Below are 14,387 nucleotides of genomic sequence, written 5' to 3'. Positions count from 1 at the left end.
GAAAGGGGGATTCAATAAGACAGTGTGGTGGTACAGGACGCGTAGGCCTGTCCGTCTGGTGTTCTTTTGGCAGTGTCAGATCAGCAATGTGACAGCAACCTCCATCCCCTTACGATAGTAGAAAGGATCACTTCAAAATGTGCCGTGCGCTTTCATTTGAATATAGCATTTCAACTTTCTATTATGGTCAACATTACAGACAAGCTTCAGGACATGCTGCTTGGTACTTGGTGGTGTGTGAATGCTCATACTTGTGTATCCGCACATCACCTTCAATTTGCGTCGTGTAACCTTGAAGGCCTGGACCTGTGTTTATAGCTCGTAACATTTGTTGCCAAGCGCACGAGAACCCATTGTCTCTTTGTTCATGACGCAGCTGGCAGCCAGCACCACCACTCACCAATGAACGGTGTGGGAAATGGCAGACATGGAGTGATATGCCGCAGTACTGTACCTATCAGCCAAGAATCGATTGGAAACATCCCACCAATTGACACTCCAAGCTCTATGAATCGCTACAAGAAACTCGAAAATCACCTTGTACACCTGTAGTATGCCAATGATTGTATCCCTCGAACACAGGTACCAGCAATTCTTCCAGGATGGAATTATGACAGTAAACGAATACAAGTATAATGACGCTTTGAGATTAAAACATTCTATTGTAATAAATACATCTCATCTCGGGTATCTCTCCTCATTAGTCCTCCTGCGTTTGCACGCAAACATTTACGTTGCGCATCGTCCATTCCAATAAAACAGCGAATTCACACCTTCGCAGTTCCGTCACCGCAAATTACATCTTCCCTTCCAGATTCCACTGGAACACCTTTTTGAACATTTCCTTTCCATTTCCCCCGAGGACATCTCCGTGGCAGGGAATAAGCGTCGTAAAATCCCACTTGTCAATAACCTTCAGACTGTCATTCATGCTGGCGCGATCCTTGGCCAGATACCAGTTGAACCGCTTAGCCCATTTAGCCTCTCCATATGTGCTCTGCGCTCCCTGGAACAGCTTGTCCAAAAGGCCGCCGGGCCTCTGCGACTCAGGGACCTTGCTGTACTGCTCTGTAGCGGGCAAATTGAACATGAGATCAGCCTCGATGAGAACCTTGTCCGGCTTGTAGTTGAAGACAATTTCCTTGTTCGCATGACCATCGACATACTCGTAGTCGAAGTCGGCGTCAAATTCCTCGCTGATTTTGACGTCGCGCTTTCCCTCTTTTTTGAAAATAACGGCGAACTTGTCGTCATTGATCTTGGGATCATTGGTTTGCTTGGCGCGCTTCTCTGGAAGGCCCTCAGGACCGATAATCTTGGCGTTAGGATATTGCTTGGCCCATTCGGAAATGAAGATGTGGTGTTCAAAGTCAAGAGCGACGATATAGCCCAGGTTGCCGCCAAATTCTGTGACCTTAGCTTTGGTTTCCTCTGTAAGGGCCACAGGTGAGAAGACGGCGGAGGTGCCGGATGTGAGTTTAACTGTAAAATGAGTGTTAGTATGACCATGAGATGCTACGAGTGAGTGACCGAGCGGATATGAAACATACCAAGTGTGCCGCGACCTCCAATCTTGATTCTGCCGAAACGCGAAAAGGGCACTGAGAATGTGACAATATTGGGTGTCACATTGCGGATGACCATTAGGTCAGCCGGATTGGACGGAATCAAGCTTGCCGACATGTTGTGAGATTTTGTAGCGGTGGAAGTAAAAGCACGAGTGTGACTTGATGATTTAATCGATGCACGAAGGTAGAAACGGGTATTAAGGTGATGCTGACGCCGATGAGGCAGCAGTTGTTGCTGTACTTGTCGATGTTCCCTTTGGTGTGTAAGATTCTGATGAGGTGAAATCAATGATGGGACACCACCAATATTTAAACAAGTCTGTCGCAAAGCTAAATTATAAGGATCAATGACGCAAATCAGGCCTCGGCCCTTCGGTAAGGAAGATAGGGTAATCGTTCTAGGCGTCTTAATAATCTTGTTGGTAGTTGGGTGGCTTTTCTTCAACAGGTGACAAAGTGGCGAGGCCGAAAACGAAAACATGGGGAATTCCAAATTATGCGCCAAGCCGCAGAAAGGCAGCATGGTGAACACCTCGACAAGAAAATATTCAAACCCACTGTTACCAAGTAGCTTTGGGTGTCGAGTTTCACTTAAGCCCCATTACAAATAAGGCCAAGGGGATGTAGGGCATGACACGGCTCGTACCGGGGGGTGTTGCTATGGGGGAGACGATTCTGCACCTGCATCGAGCTTAATGTCGAAGAGAGCTAGGAGCCAAGACGACTGATCATGACATCAACACCAAGCATTGGATAAGGGGGGATGGAGGCAGAAGCGTACCAGAATGGGTCAGACAAATTTTCGGGCCTGATCAAGGTCCCGATGGCTGTGGAGCTCGTCCGAGCTCGTCCGAACACTAATGGACAAAGACTGGCGATTTGTTCAACAGATGGTCCGGAAATTCAAATACCAGACCAAACTGACCAAACTGTCAAGTACTGAAATGTCTGGTGCTGCGCCGAGGTCCCCGCTGTTTTCGGGGCTGCCGTCCGATCAATCAGCCCTGCATCGACATGGCTGGGACCGTGTCAGATTACGTTGGGCGGATTGTGGACTGCAAATGGAAGAATAGTCTGCTGCAGAGACAGGGGTCGGCCTTTGGAGTTTGTCCTTTGCTCGTGCCAGATGCAGCCACAATTGTCGACTGATGCCATCTTCCAAATAACTGTGTCCAGCCATGGCGTTTAGTTGCGTATAGTTTCTCGATGCTGAAAGAGAGATGGAGTTGGAAGGAAACATTCGTACTTTTGTCATGGGGATGTATGGTGCGTATTACCCGACTCGTTCTCACGTAGCATGAATGGTCTGCTCCTTCCTCAGCCATAACATGACCAGTCAGTTGCATAAAAGGATGCATGTGACGCATACTGACAGACTGAATCACTAATAATTCTGCAAATTATGTAATGCGCACTAATAACTGTCACTTGAATTTCAATGCTCAATTACGGAGTACATACTTCAGTAATTACAAACACCACAACACCTCGCCTGACAAACGTGTCCTATCCAAATCTAACAATCATCAACACCAAAGCCCCTAGCATCAAAACTCTCATGCTATCATGACTTCCCAGATTGAGCCCCTGCGCCGCCCGACACAACAGCTCCAAAACACGGCTCGAATTCGAAAGAACCAACCACAGCAGCAAATTCGCCTCTCCCCCCGTCAGTAATCCCCCGTGCAGACCTGGCCAAACAGACCTCTCTCCATTGGCATACGAGAGGAGTAGCGTCGTTGGCCTGACGTTGTTGGCATACAGCCAGGAGTCACGTTCCTCGGCGCATGCAATCCATGTCTGGATACCGAAGAGGAGGACCAATTGCGTGAGTATGTTGAACATGGCCGGCCATGGAAAAGCTCTTTCATAGTGGTGATTCATGCATCGGGAAACCTGATCCGTCAATGCAGAATCATCGCTGTCTGCTACCAGGATGGGTGGTCGAGGGATGGGAATGATAAAGGACAACAGGAAGTCGCAGATGGTAACCCACGAGTGACACTGAACTTCCACAAATTCTGAGAACGACTGGATCTGCGCACACTGATGAAGCGACTGGCCTTCCAATGGGGCCGTAACCTCTGGCGACAATACTTTGACCTGAGTCTCAGTCTGGGTTGTCTCGACCGCGGTGGAATCGCTCCCCACCATGCTCTGACTTTCAGGTAAAGATTCTGCCTGTCGATGAGCAGCTGGGGCTACCGGCTCTGATGAAGCATCGCTCTGAGGTCGTTGAGATTGGAAATCACCATTCACTTCAATTCGACCTTCGATGTCCACTTGTTGCCTAGTATCAGTCGTATCAAGAGATTTCGAAAGAGGCGTGGAGAAAACCGTTCCTCGGGGACTAACCGGCGGTGATATGCTTCTGGCGTCCCTCTCCGACTTGCTCAAGTTCTGCGTCCATTCTACCTCAACCGCATTTGTAACAAACGCACTTGTCACCTGATCGTGAATCATTCTCTCCGTCTCAAATTTCTTCTTAATCTCTTCATGTCGGTCTGTTAGCTCCTGAAAGCGTTCAGTCAAATCATGATATCGTTTCGCCGATCGTCCATAGAGCTTCGTCTGGTTGTCAAATCTCTCTGCCAGATCCTCATACATTTCCGTCAAGGCCTGGTACTGCTCAAGTTTCTCAGCAAATAGTTCGTCATAGCGCTTTCCCCGCTCAGACGAAGATAATGCTGCTGGATGGAGTCCATGGCCCTCTGGGACGCTCGTAACAGATGAAGGGTGATCAGCGACCTGGTACGGTTGCGGCCCTGCTTCTGGCCCATAGGGAAGCCATGGCGGGTTCGAATTTGCCTCCAAGACAGCTGCAGGATTTTGGGCGGTAGAATAACGTGGCGTGGGCTGTAGAATTTCCGGCTCTCCTTGTGCCTGGTCCACAAAGCAGTTTGCAATGCCAACAGGTGAGGCGTAAGGCTCCTGTTGCAAAAGTTTAGCCTGCTCTTCATCGAAAGTATCCGAGTCACCTGAAAGGTGCTCCGTCATCTCGTTCATGAGGCCCGCTACCTTCGCATCGGCTGATGCAAATGGCTCTCCATTCTGCGAAAAAGGAATAGAGACAAACCGGGACGAGGCTACAGAGTCTTTCCTCCCTCCACAGACTGCCGAAGGTGCTTCCCCTTTCCCTGCGTCTTTGGATTGTCTCTCAAACCTCTTCCTACAAGCTGCGCATACTCGGGTCGCCTGTTGCCATTCCCATGAATCGTTGTCCTCCGGAGAGTTTGACTCCGCAGGCTGACTCCGAAGTTGAGCCTTGACCTGGACATACTTATTGTGCAACTCGTTGTATTGCCGCATAAGCTCTTGAAAGGCTTCTATCTCAATCCGCTCTGGTGTCCTAACACTAGGGTCGAGTATGTGTGTACGGTTTAGGTTTTCGCCAAGGTCAACAACTCTGAGCCGCCACGCATCGACGTAATAGTACACCAATGTAAGAGGCCTCTCAACCGCTTCCACCAGACATGATTGAAGTCGAGTTAAATCTCGAAATATATCGAAGGTATCGCTATTTTGAGGCAGCTGCTCCAGAGACTCTTGATCCATCTTGTTCACCCTTACGTATTCCTGGACTGTGCGTATGAAATCCAGTGTGAACTCGCAAAGATCCGTAGGCAGTGTGAAGTCCTCTGGCTTGAGATGTATGGGCTCAGTGTTGCGTAGTAAGTGCTCCAGGTCATATCTGCACATGTCCATTGCGCTTTGGACTCTTGTATAATGTCCACGAAACTTCTCCAAGACATGTGTGCTCCTCTTTCGCTCCGGAGCCTCTGCAGCAGGCTTTATGTCCTTGCTGTCTGCGGCTTCTTCAGGACCTCTGCCCACTGATCCTGCATCGATGCAATCCTCGCAGTCTTTCGTAATGTCCCCTTTCTCCTGTCCTTTGGTTTCAGCCTCGGGCTCGTCTTTGAGCGTAGGGTTAGCCTGTGCCGCACCCTCGGTCTCGATTCGTGTATGGATTTGTGGTGTGTCATCTTCTCCTACTGCAACCTCGAATTTTCGGTCGTCGTCCCCAGATTCTAGTTGAACTTCATGGTCTCGCTCTTCGGTGTCTGCACCAGGCTCTGTTGCGGTGCCGGATTCGACAACTACCGCATCGTTGTGAGATTCACCGTTTTCGTTATGGTATTCCTGCAAATCCTCCCCTTTGCCGGCATCCTGTGTCGTTTCCGCTGTACATTGTGCTTCCGTATCAACCAGTTTGATGTTTGACCAATCCTCAGGCCCAAGATCCTGTGAATTCATCTTCATAATCCGCTTGTCATCGCCATCAGATAAACTCTCGTTCTTGGACATTTGTAAGTCAGCAAGAGACTCGTCAGGAACTAGATTATCCTTCTCTGGGTTCATCTCAATGGCGTGTAAAATATGGTAACTTTGTAGAAATTCCTTGATAATATGATACGGTGATGGAAGTCCAGAAAACACCAGGGGACGAGGAAACATCTTCGCATGTTTATATGGGACGAAATCCCGTCACCTTCAGATCAACTGGCTCGTGTTCATAGGATGAAGGGGACCAAAGCTGAAAGGTCGTCTTTGTTGACTGCATTCATGTCGCTTGCTAGCAATTATATCTCATTGAGACCAACATTGAAGTCCAGCATCGAACAAAGGACAGTTGAAGTCTGATTGCCGAAGCCGATTGCAGTGACGGCCCGTTCCGAATATTCCACAGGAGAATACGCCTTTGAAGAGTGCAAATCGGGCAAGATCCCTTGCTGTGTAGAACGCATGGACCATAAATTCTCGTCAATTTTTGCAAACAGCAGTATGCAAATGATATATTCATCCCGTCATTATTCACCGTACATCCATATTCACACAAAGCGCTTTCATGTAAACAGTTGCCTCATATCCCACATTAACATCATGTGCCGCATTCAACTATACCAACCACGGGCGCCCGGCCCCGAATGTGTCGTCTCCCTACGGTGTTCTATCATTGGTTCGGTTATGTTGAACACCTCTATTATCTGGCGCCAGATACCTTCATCCATAGATATAATGGCTTGGTGCTTTGACGTGCCGTGTCGTTGCGTTCCATCCTCCTCGGGTTCTCGCTCGACGGGCGCTATTGCAGGAGGGACTGGTAAGAAACTAGATTCACAGGGACAGGATCGACGGCAGACAACGTACCTAGTGCTGGGAGGTCGAATTCATCAAAATCCACCTCAACCCGTCCATCTCTGATGAGGAAGCTGACATAGAATATGTTTTCAACTGTTTGCCCAAACGACTTTGGATTGACCACGAAACGCATCAAGTCTATACCTCCTGTGCTGCGAAGTCCATGCTGGTGCATGATTCGTGTTTTTTCCTCATCATCCATGTCATCCTCGATTAAGTCTGCTACTGCTTCCTGTGTCTCAGCTTGCAATTTCTGCAGCTGTTGTAATATCTTGCCGCATATGGCTGTCAGGTCATTCTCCCTCTTCGCTAACTCATCCACATTAAGCACCTCAGGCCGGGTCTCTGTCAAATTATTCGGCCGGAATGGGGCAGTGCGCTTGGTGATTTTGCGAGCTTTCTTTTCAACAGACATTGGCCCTAACAAGAATCCTGGAAGAGCAGGCCGTCGAATATGCGGCAAGCACGCGAAGCGGCCAAGATGCGACCAGTTCATCATGTCGCCCTCGTCTCCAATTTCATCGTCATCGTCGTCGTCGTCATTTCCTCTACGTCGTGAAACCGCTCTACGATGCCGTTGTGTGTTTGACAGCTCTGCCGCGTTGTCATCTGCGATTCCACCACCCTGTCGCATATATGTGATGGCCTTGGAAACAAATTCATCCACATCTATTCCTCGAGATAGACTGCCCTGGGTGAGACGCAGAGTTTTGCGATAAGACAGATCGGTAGTGCTAACGAGGAGTCGTGAATCAATCGTGGCTTCTGTGGTTTGCTTTAACTGCTTGGACAGTTCGTTTGCCTTCAATATCGTCTCGTGCAGACCCCGTGAGTCGCTCTGTAAGTATTCTTCTGAGTTTTCGGAAATACCCTTGAGAAGATCCCTCAGTCCTTGCTGCACAACACGGCGCTCCTGCAAGGGTTGATCAGGATCATAGACGTCACTGAACTCGCTACTGTCATTATCGCTATCGCCATCATGGGTCGCGCCCCGTGTCCTCCGTCGGTTGCTCGAAGGTTCCGAAGTGGCAGTGTTCGCTCTCTTCCTTTTTGCCCCAGAGACACTGCGCCTGTCAGGCTTCTGGCGTACCGCTAAGCCATTTCCCCGAGTTGTCGGTGTTTGGGAAGGCGAGGGTGAATCACTCTGAGAGTGGTTGTCGTCGGACCGTTCCCGAACGCGTATTGGCATCGCCAACGTAGATTGCAGCCAAAGAGACAGTTTTGTCGCTGGATATTATGAAGTAAATATTGTGGTATATCCGTGAAGCTCGTCCGAGCTATTAGTTTAATCCCTTTGAAGGTATTTGGCCCAAAAAGCGTTCAGAGTCTTATGGGAAGTGTGCAGTCGCGCGTTGGGGAGACGCGACAGACAGTCTGGTTCTTGCACAACCCACCAATTAATTAAAGCCAACACCAACGCAGCTTCAGAGTGGGGTTGCATCAGATGCACAAAGGCGAGAATCAGAATGCACAACGTATCAGAAATTAAGAATAATTTGTATTATGTGTCTATCTTGAGCTACGCAGATGGACCTTTCATTAGAAAGTAACAAAATTCGGCGACTAGGTATTGATATTCAATGACACTTGGTGGGAGAATATAAATGCGCAGGGATGGTCACCGGGGGTCGGCGGCAGTCGGCGGAATTCGATGCTACGTTGACCTTACCTGTGTGGTGTACTTCGTGCCTACCATCTTGCTGTCATTCATATGTCTGGTCTGGTTCAATGTTGCCAAACCACAGGTCGACCTAGACTTCGAAACTACAACTAGGCTCTGGTATTACCATTTTTTTCAGCATCCTCACGACGGTATTCAAGCTCCTCACATACAAGGCATCTCGAAGTTCAGTGTGCTGCAGCTACAAACGAAAGGCACTTCACCGTTGTTTCTGATCAAGCACTTCAGCCTAACTCGCCATACTGTTTGACCAAGCTGTGGCTGCGCACAGAGCATGCTGTAAACATGTCAAGTGTCACTTATCCATGCCAGTCCAATTCCTTGGCGTACCAATCGTACACCCGTGAGAAAGTTCAGGCAGGAATACGTTCAAAACGCAGTCAATCCAACATACCAAAGATCTGAGCACTCGATGAGAGAAGATGTGGACCACGAGACATCAACCCGTGTTCCAGACATCTTAAAATGGCATCTACTGCAGCCACAATTGTGCACATGGTCTTGTTCACAAACGGCTAGAAGGACGATTCCAAAGCAGATGTCAACTACAGACAAACGATGAAGGAGTTGGTGTCCCTTGCGACAACCCGTATGGCAGCGAACACAACATCTCTTCTACAATGGCAGATGACTTGGAAGGAGTCCGTAAAGCCGAAGCTGAGGCGCATATGTTCACTTTTGAAGTCAGCCTCAGCTGGTCGAGACCAGAACGCGAAAGCAACCGCATTGTCGTCCCCTTGCGTTCCTGACGCCTATACTTGGTTGGGCAACATGCTGGACGTCCCTGCATGCCCGACTGACAGCAAACCCATTGCAGAGCTGGCAATATGACCCTCCACATATCACGACGCAAGATGCTGTACCTCTCGACCAACAGCATATCGGTTTGCGACTACAGAAAATTTGGACGAATGGAACCAAGACTATACTGTTTACACCTTCTGTGTCAGCGGAACTTTTGCCTCTTCGGGCCATTAACCAACGCCCCTGGACAGCTCTGGGGAGAGCTGGGCAACAAGTTGGGTCTGGTGAGGGGCCACACATGCAAGCGCCTCCAGCAATCGCGTGGTCTTGAACCGCACCCATCTCCTCATGGGAAATGGGGCACGAGGACAACACAAAAGTTAGATTCGGAGTGCCATAGTAAGTGGTATTTCGCAGACCATAAAAGACACAGCCTTACGTTGGCCGTACAAGAGATCGTCGCCAATACCATTTTGATGGCGCCTCCAGCTACATCATAGATTCACTACCGAACGGAGAGCACCGTGTGAGCCATGGAGTGACAGAGCCCCAACGGACAGTTGGAAGCGGAATGGATGAGGTCAGGATTACTGCCAAGCATTCCCTGCCTCCGTGTACACAAATAGCCTCATACAATTATCTGCAAGACACCAGACTTTGATGGTTCCACCGTGGAAGCAGTGGGCCTTCTTGTTCCAGGGCACACCGCGCGGATACCAACGATTCGCCTGCAGGTGCAGCATACTCAACCCCGGACGCCTGCACCGTGGTGTTTTCAATGTTCCGCGGCTTGCGTACGACTTCGCCCGGCCCCGTTTTGCTTGAAATACTACGGCAAGGGTAACAGACCGAAAAGCCCCTCACAACACCACTGCATACGGTTCGTGGGGCCACAAGTCGTGCACTGTGCTGTTCGAAATGCTTCACCGACCTTCATGACGGAGTTTGCCTCAAGACTCCAAGCAAAGTATGGAGTACCCTTTCAGGGAGAATGGTGGCACACTTGGATGTAGCCTCTGGTTGCCCACCACCTCGAGTCTCTTGGCAACCCACAAGACGATCTCCAGATGACCAGACGAGCCCAACCTCTCTGGTGGTAGCTCGGAAGCACCATTTAGCTTCGTGGTACCTCACTAACGCATCGGAAGGCAGGCATGGATGTACGCCAAAGGTTACTTTGGTGTTCAAGTGGTCACACAGTGCACCATTAGCCACAGCCAATGTCTTGGAGTGGCACAACTGTTGTGAAGCCGTTAGCAACTGAGCAAGATGGCGCTGTCCGGTGTTGTCCCCCGGCTATCGACCAGCCAGGCCAGACCAGACTTGACGTTGACAAGAAAGATCCGTGGCCCCGCTGCCTCCACTAGCTGTGGCTGTGGTTTGGCTGCGATAACGATATTACCCCGCCAAGGACGGCTTCATCTGTTGTTATGCGTGGTATGCGGAGCGGCTCCTAACCTGGAGTTGCGGCGAGGAGTTCTGGATGGTCTTTAGACCAATGGTCTCTGCTGCCAGAACACCTTTGATCCAGCCCCCAAAGAGCACTCATAGGCCCAAGAGCAATATCCGTTGCGCGTCAATATGGCCCGCCCGTTTTGCTTTAGACTCAAGTTAGCTGTTGTCAGAGGTGGGCTATTTTGCTTCTTCGGGGCCTGGTCTCAGCCATTCAAGCCATCTTCATGTCGCCAGGCTGCAGGCTGCTTCTCCCAGCCCTTGTCAAAGTCCTCCTGTTACATTCCTGGCCCCAACTCTCCGAGGTCCTGGTATCATACATAAGGCACCTTTAGCCTCGCCCTCTTCGTTGTACATGAGTGACGTCCTCTCACTGTTATTATCCCCCTCATCATCTCCCCGTAGCCCCATAGGTATCCACGCTGTTCCTTGCTTCCGAGCCACACGACTTGCCTGACGATATTGGTTTCAACCAGACATCGAGTTCCAAGCTGTTTCTAATAAATCTTCTGGACCAGGCGAGCGTCGTATAAGTACGTGGAACGTCCTCACGTGCAGTGCTATTGGCGGGTGGAAAGGAGCATTTACTTCTGATCCTGCCGTTCTTCGATACTTTTAACCGAGCCATATATCGTGAAAGGTCGACATTTCCTTCACTTATCGAAATATATCCAAGCTCACCCCCGCATTGTCGCCGTATGCTCACTGGCAGCTGGCTTATGCTCACATCACGTTCCTGTGTCAACCAACAGAGGCATTCCAGAATTCGATCACCGAGTCTCGCCATTGGGATCATTCACATGACGATAACTAGTTTGTAAATCAGACACGCCACTCATTCTTAGCTTCTCGTTGCAGAGTCGTTGGACCTGTGCTAGTGTATATCCGTGTTTTGGGCGCCATTCTATTGCTCTTCCGTGGGAACGTCAGCTATCTTGGGTCATCATGACAGGACCAACTACAACTCCTCGCTACAGCGCAGAGGATTTTGAAACCGCCTCTATTCGATCCGCCGCTCCTTCTTATGGTAAGAGCTCCTAGGCGGTCCTACATATGATGTTGCATTTTAACAGTTCCCCATATAGTATCGGATGCGCCATCTTATCATACCCTCCCATATAACCACAACGAGGTTATTCCGCCCTACAGTCCACCAGCTCCAAGACCAGGCGTATTGACAGCAAGCTCCTCTACCCCCTTATTCGCACCTGGACGACAAGGATCTTCCTCGGCACGACAGCAAACTATCGGCTTGCCTCCTTTGCCCCCAGTTGCGCCTCAAACTGCCATGTCTATCCACAACTTTCACGTCCCTACGTGGTCTGCCAACAACGGACCAGCAGCGCGCCATTACAGAAATGTAGCTGAGCGCCGAATTACGTCTGGCCGATATGCCGGGCCATCAGAGCCATTGAGACACCAAAACTCCAATGATAGACCCTTGGAAAATGAGACAGACACATCATCAGAGATGCGACCTTTAGAAGATCCCTATCTTGTTGGCGAGGTAGCAGCAGCGCAGGCTCGGCGTGAGAGGCTAGCACGCGAATCGGGTGATGACATTCTTGTACGGGAGGATAGGCAGTGGGACTGGCTTCTAGGTGAGTCGTGGTTTTGTTTAGAATGCTTTCTCTGTATCTGAAGATCCCTTCACTAATACCTTCTACAGCACAAATGCGGAGCTGGGACGAGCGTGAGAGAAGCTGGGCCCGTTTCCGTCGCGAGGTCGAGCACAGTCAGCGTAAAAAGCTGCTTCGTCGTATTGGAGGCAGACTCCTGCCAACTTGAAATAGGAGAAATTCTGGCTTTCGGCGCTTGATGCTTGATCGTGGTTCACACATCCGAATCTCCACTGGCTGGAGCAAATCCACTCGTTTACTATTGCATATTGTTACGAATCCATGATGCATCCGGCGGCGTATTTTGTAGATTGGCGGTTTGTCCTTGGTTTTTGTCATGCTGCATTCCTCTAGGGCTGCATTCATCATTGGGGAAAAACGAATCCTCACTCTCATGAACATTTGGTGGAGGGTACTGTAACTGGCATTTGTGCATTAGTGAATTCAACTTCTCTTACACTGTTGTCTGATCAAGCTGACGGCTGAAATGGATGTGAAGCTGTAAAGTGAGCAACTGCAAATGGAATCATAAACCCTTTGGAGAAGATATACTCCAAGAGGATATCAAGAAATAAACCAACGCACTAGTTCTCAAAATGGTGTAGGTATTTCACGACACTGTTGGATGGCCAACACGCCTGTTCTACCTGCAATAGTAAATTTACACGTTCCCATAAACGCCATGCCCCATGCAGCTAATAAGACATTCCCCCCCGCTGTCCGGCAACAGCTTCCCATCAAAGTGTACGATTGCCTGCGTATGTACAATACGCGAGACGAGCAAACGAGTTGTTTCCCGTCTGGTTGTAGATTCGAGCCAGGAAAAAGCAGCTTGATCAACCCTTGCTTCGAGCGTTGAGCAGCAGAGCGACAATCAGGCTATTGCAGCACGAGTTAGTCATGTACACCAAGGATAAGCACCGTAAAGCAAGCTACATACCCGTACAGACCGAGGACCTCTCCGAAAATCAGAATGAGAACCATGCCAACAAAGATTCTTGACTGCTCCATGTATGCGCGTACGCCGTTGTCACCAACAATTCCGATACAGTAGCCTGCAGCCAGGCCAGTCAAGCCGACGGCCAGACCGCACGCAAGATGCATGAAAGCACTGCCCAGGCAGATTAGTTACAAAATCGTGGAATTTGACATTGTGGAAGTGTTTACGTACGCGAATAAGGTGTAGGCTTGGTTGTTGGCCGAAGGAGGTTGGAGGTCCTGGGCGATGAGGACTGATATGACGAGGGAGTAGACGGCGATGATACCCGACATGATGACTGGAATCAGGCACTATGCGTAGGGTTAGCATGCAGTTTGGTATGGAGGGCAGGCGGACAAGCCTTCATGATGAGGTCAGGGCGAAAGGTTCCAATGCCGGCAATGCCAATACCGGACTTTGCTGTGCCGTACGCAGCGCCAATAGCTATAAGCATCCATGTTAGAATCTACAGATCTGATCGGGGGAGTGTCGGTTCGCGTGCGTCTTACATCCGAAGGTCATGGCTGCCGCGATGCCGGCCTAGTTTATCGCATTAGAATCAGTGATGGCGATTGTTTTATCATCCACGTTTGACGGGTCGAGTGAATGACTTACCATCCCGATGAAGGGGGCGAACTTGGGAGCGAGCTCAGACTCCATGATGGGCGGGATGAGAATGGACTGCGAGCGTTGCAGGACGGTTGTCTGGGAGTTTGTGAACTTGACGTGGAGGAGCTCAGCGTGGCTCTGTCGCCAAACGATGATGCTACGCAAGTCACACGTTCCTGGCCAGGCAGCTCTCAAGGAGCTGGCGTTATGGAGACCAATGAGAGAGGGAGGTTGGTCGTGATTTTGCACGTGATGTGATTACGTCAGGTCCCGGCGACGGGGGCTTGAGTGCCAAGGAGCTTTGGAAAGAAATCCAGGTGCAACATGTCTGGATTGTCGCATTGTAGCACAAGAAGCACAGGCGTTATTGCAAAGTTTCAGAGTTGAACAAACGCGAGACGAGATGTCCTAGGTCGATGATCAAAGTTGTCTGGAAATTTCCAATGCGAGAAGGAGACATCGCTTTGCACGATATTCCGCCTAGAACAGTCAAACATATTCTAGGATCGGAGGAAACAATCCGTCTTTGAGTGGTTGACTGGGGAAATATTTACAGGGGGAGCAGATGGGCAATGTGCACATGCATGCAAGGAAGA

General features: G+C 49.8%; 5 protein-coding genes across 5 annotated transcripts; 2 read left to right on the top strand and 3 right to left on the bottom strand.

Annotated features, from left to right (window-relative positions):
• Positions 1–796: 796 nt before the first annotated feature.
• Positions 797–1,683, bottom strand: VFPPC_04676 (nuclear protein Qri2/Nse4; the record flags this gene model as incomplete). Its single annotated transcript, XM_018283988.1, has 2 exons — positions 797–1,482; positions 1,551–1,683. 2 exons carry the CDS (start codon positions 1,681–1,683, stop codon positions 797–799), a joined length of 819 nt encoding a protein of 272 aa, XP_018145288.1.
• Positions 1,684–3,074: 1,391 nt separating this feature from the next.
• VFPPC_04675 (hypothetical protein) lies at positions 3,075–6,023 on the bottom strand (the record flags this gene model as incomplete). The annotated part of the gene is made up of 1 exon (XM_018283987.1): positions 3,075–6,023. One exon carries the CDS (start codon positions 6,021–6,023, stop codon positions 3,075–3,077), a length of 2,949 nt encoding a protein of 982 aa, XP_018145287.1.
• Positions 6,024–6,988: 965 nt separating this feature from the next.
• Positions 6,989–7,426, top strand: VFPPC_17702 (hypothetical protein; the record flags this gene model as incomplete). Its single annotated transcript, XM_022429391.1, has 1 exon — positions 6,989–7,426. The coding sequence occupies one exon, from the start codon at positions 6,989–6,991 to the stop codon at positions 7,424–7,426; it is 438 nt and encodes a 145-aa protein (XP_022285571.1).
• A 4,103-nt stretch (positions 7,427–11,529) lies between these two features.
• Positions 11,530–12,372, top strand: VFPPC_13680 (hypothetical protein; the record flags this gene model as incomplete). Its single annotated transcript, XM_018291454.1, has 3 exons — positions 11,530–11,611; positions 11,670–12,185; positions 12,254–12,372. The coding sequence occupies 3 exons, from the start codon at positions 11,530–11,532 to the stop codon at positions 12,370–12,372; spliced, it is 717 nt and encodes a 238-aa protein (XP_018145286.1).
• Positions 12,373–13,039: 667 nt separating this feature from the next.
• On the bottom strand, positions 13,040–13,842 carry VFPPC_15825 (vacuolar ATP synthase; the record flags this gene model as incomplete). Its single annotated transcript, XM_018293578.1, has 6 exons — positions 13,040–13,082; positions 13,144–13,314; positions 13,375–13,480; positions 13,540–13,626; positions 13,692–13,722; positions 13,798–13,842. The coding sequence occupies 6 exons, from the start codon at positions 13,840–13,842 to the stop codon at positions 13,040–13,042; spliced, it is 483 nt and encodes a 160-aa protein (XP_018145285.1).
• Positions 13,843–14,387: the final 545 nt, after the last annotated feature.

This window comes from Pochonia chlamydosporia, chromosome 3, assembly GCF_001653235.2.
Source record: "Pochonia chlamydosporia 170 chromosome 3, whole genome shotgun sequence".
NCBI classification, from domain to species: domain Eukaryota; kingdom Fungi; phylum Ascomycota; class Sordariomycetes; order Hypocreales; family Clavicipitaceae; genus Pochonia; species Pochonia chlamydosporia.
This window is presented reverse-complemented; position numbering and strand designations above follow the sequence as displayed.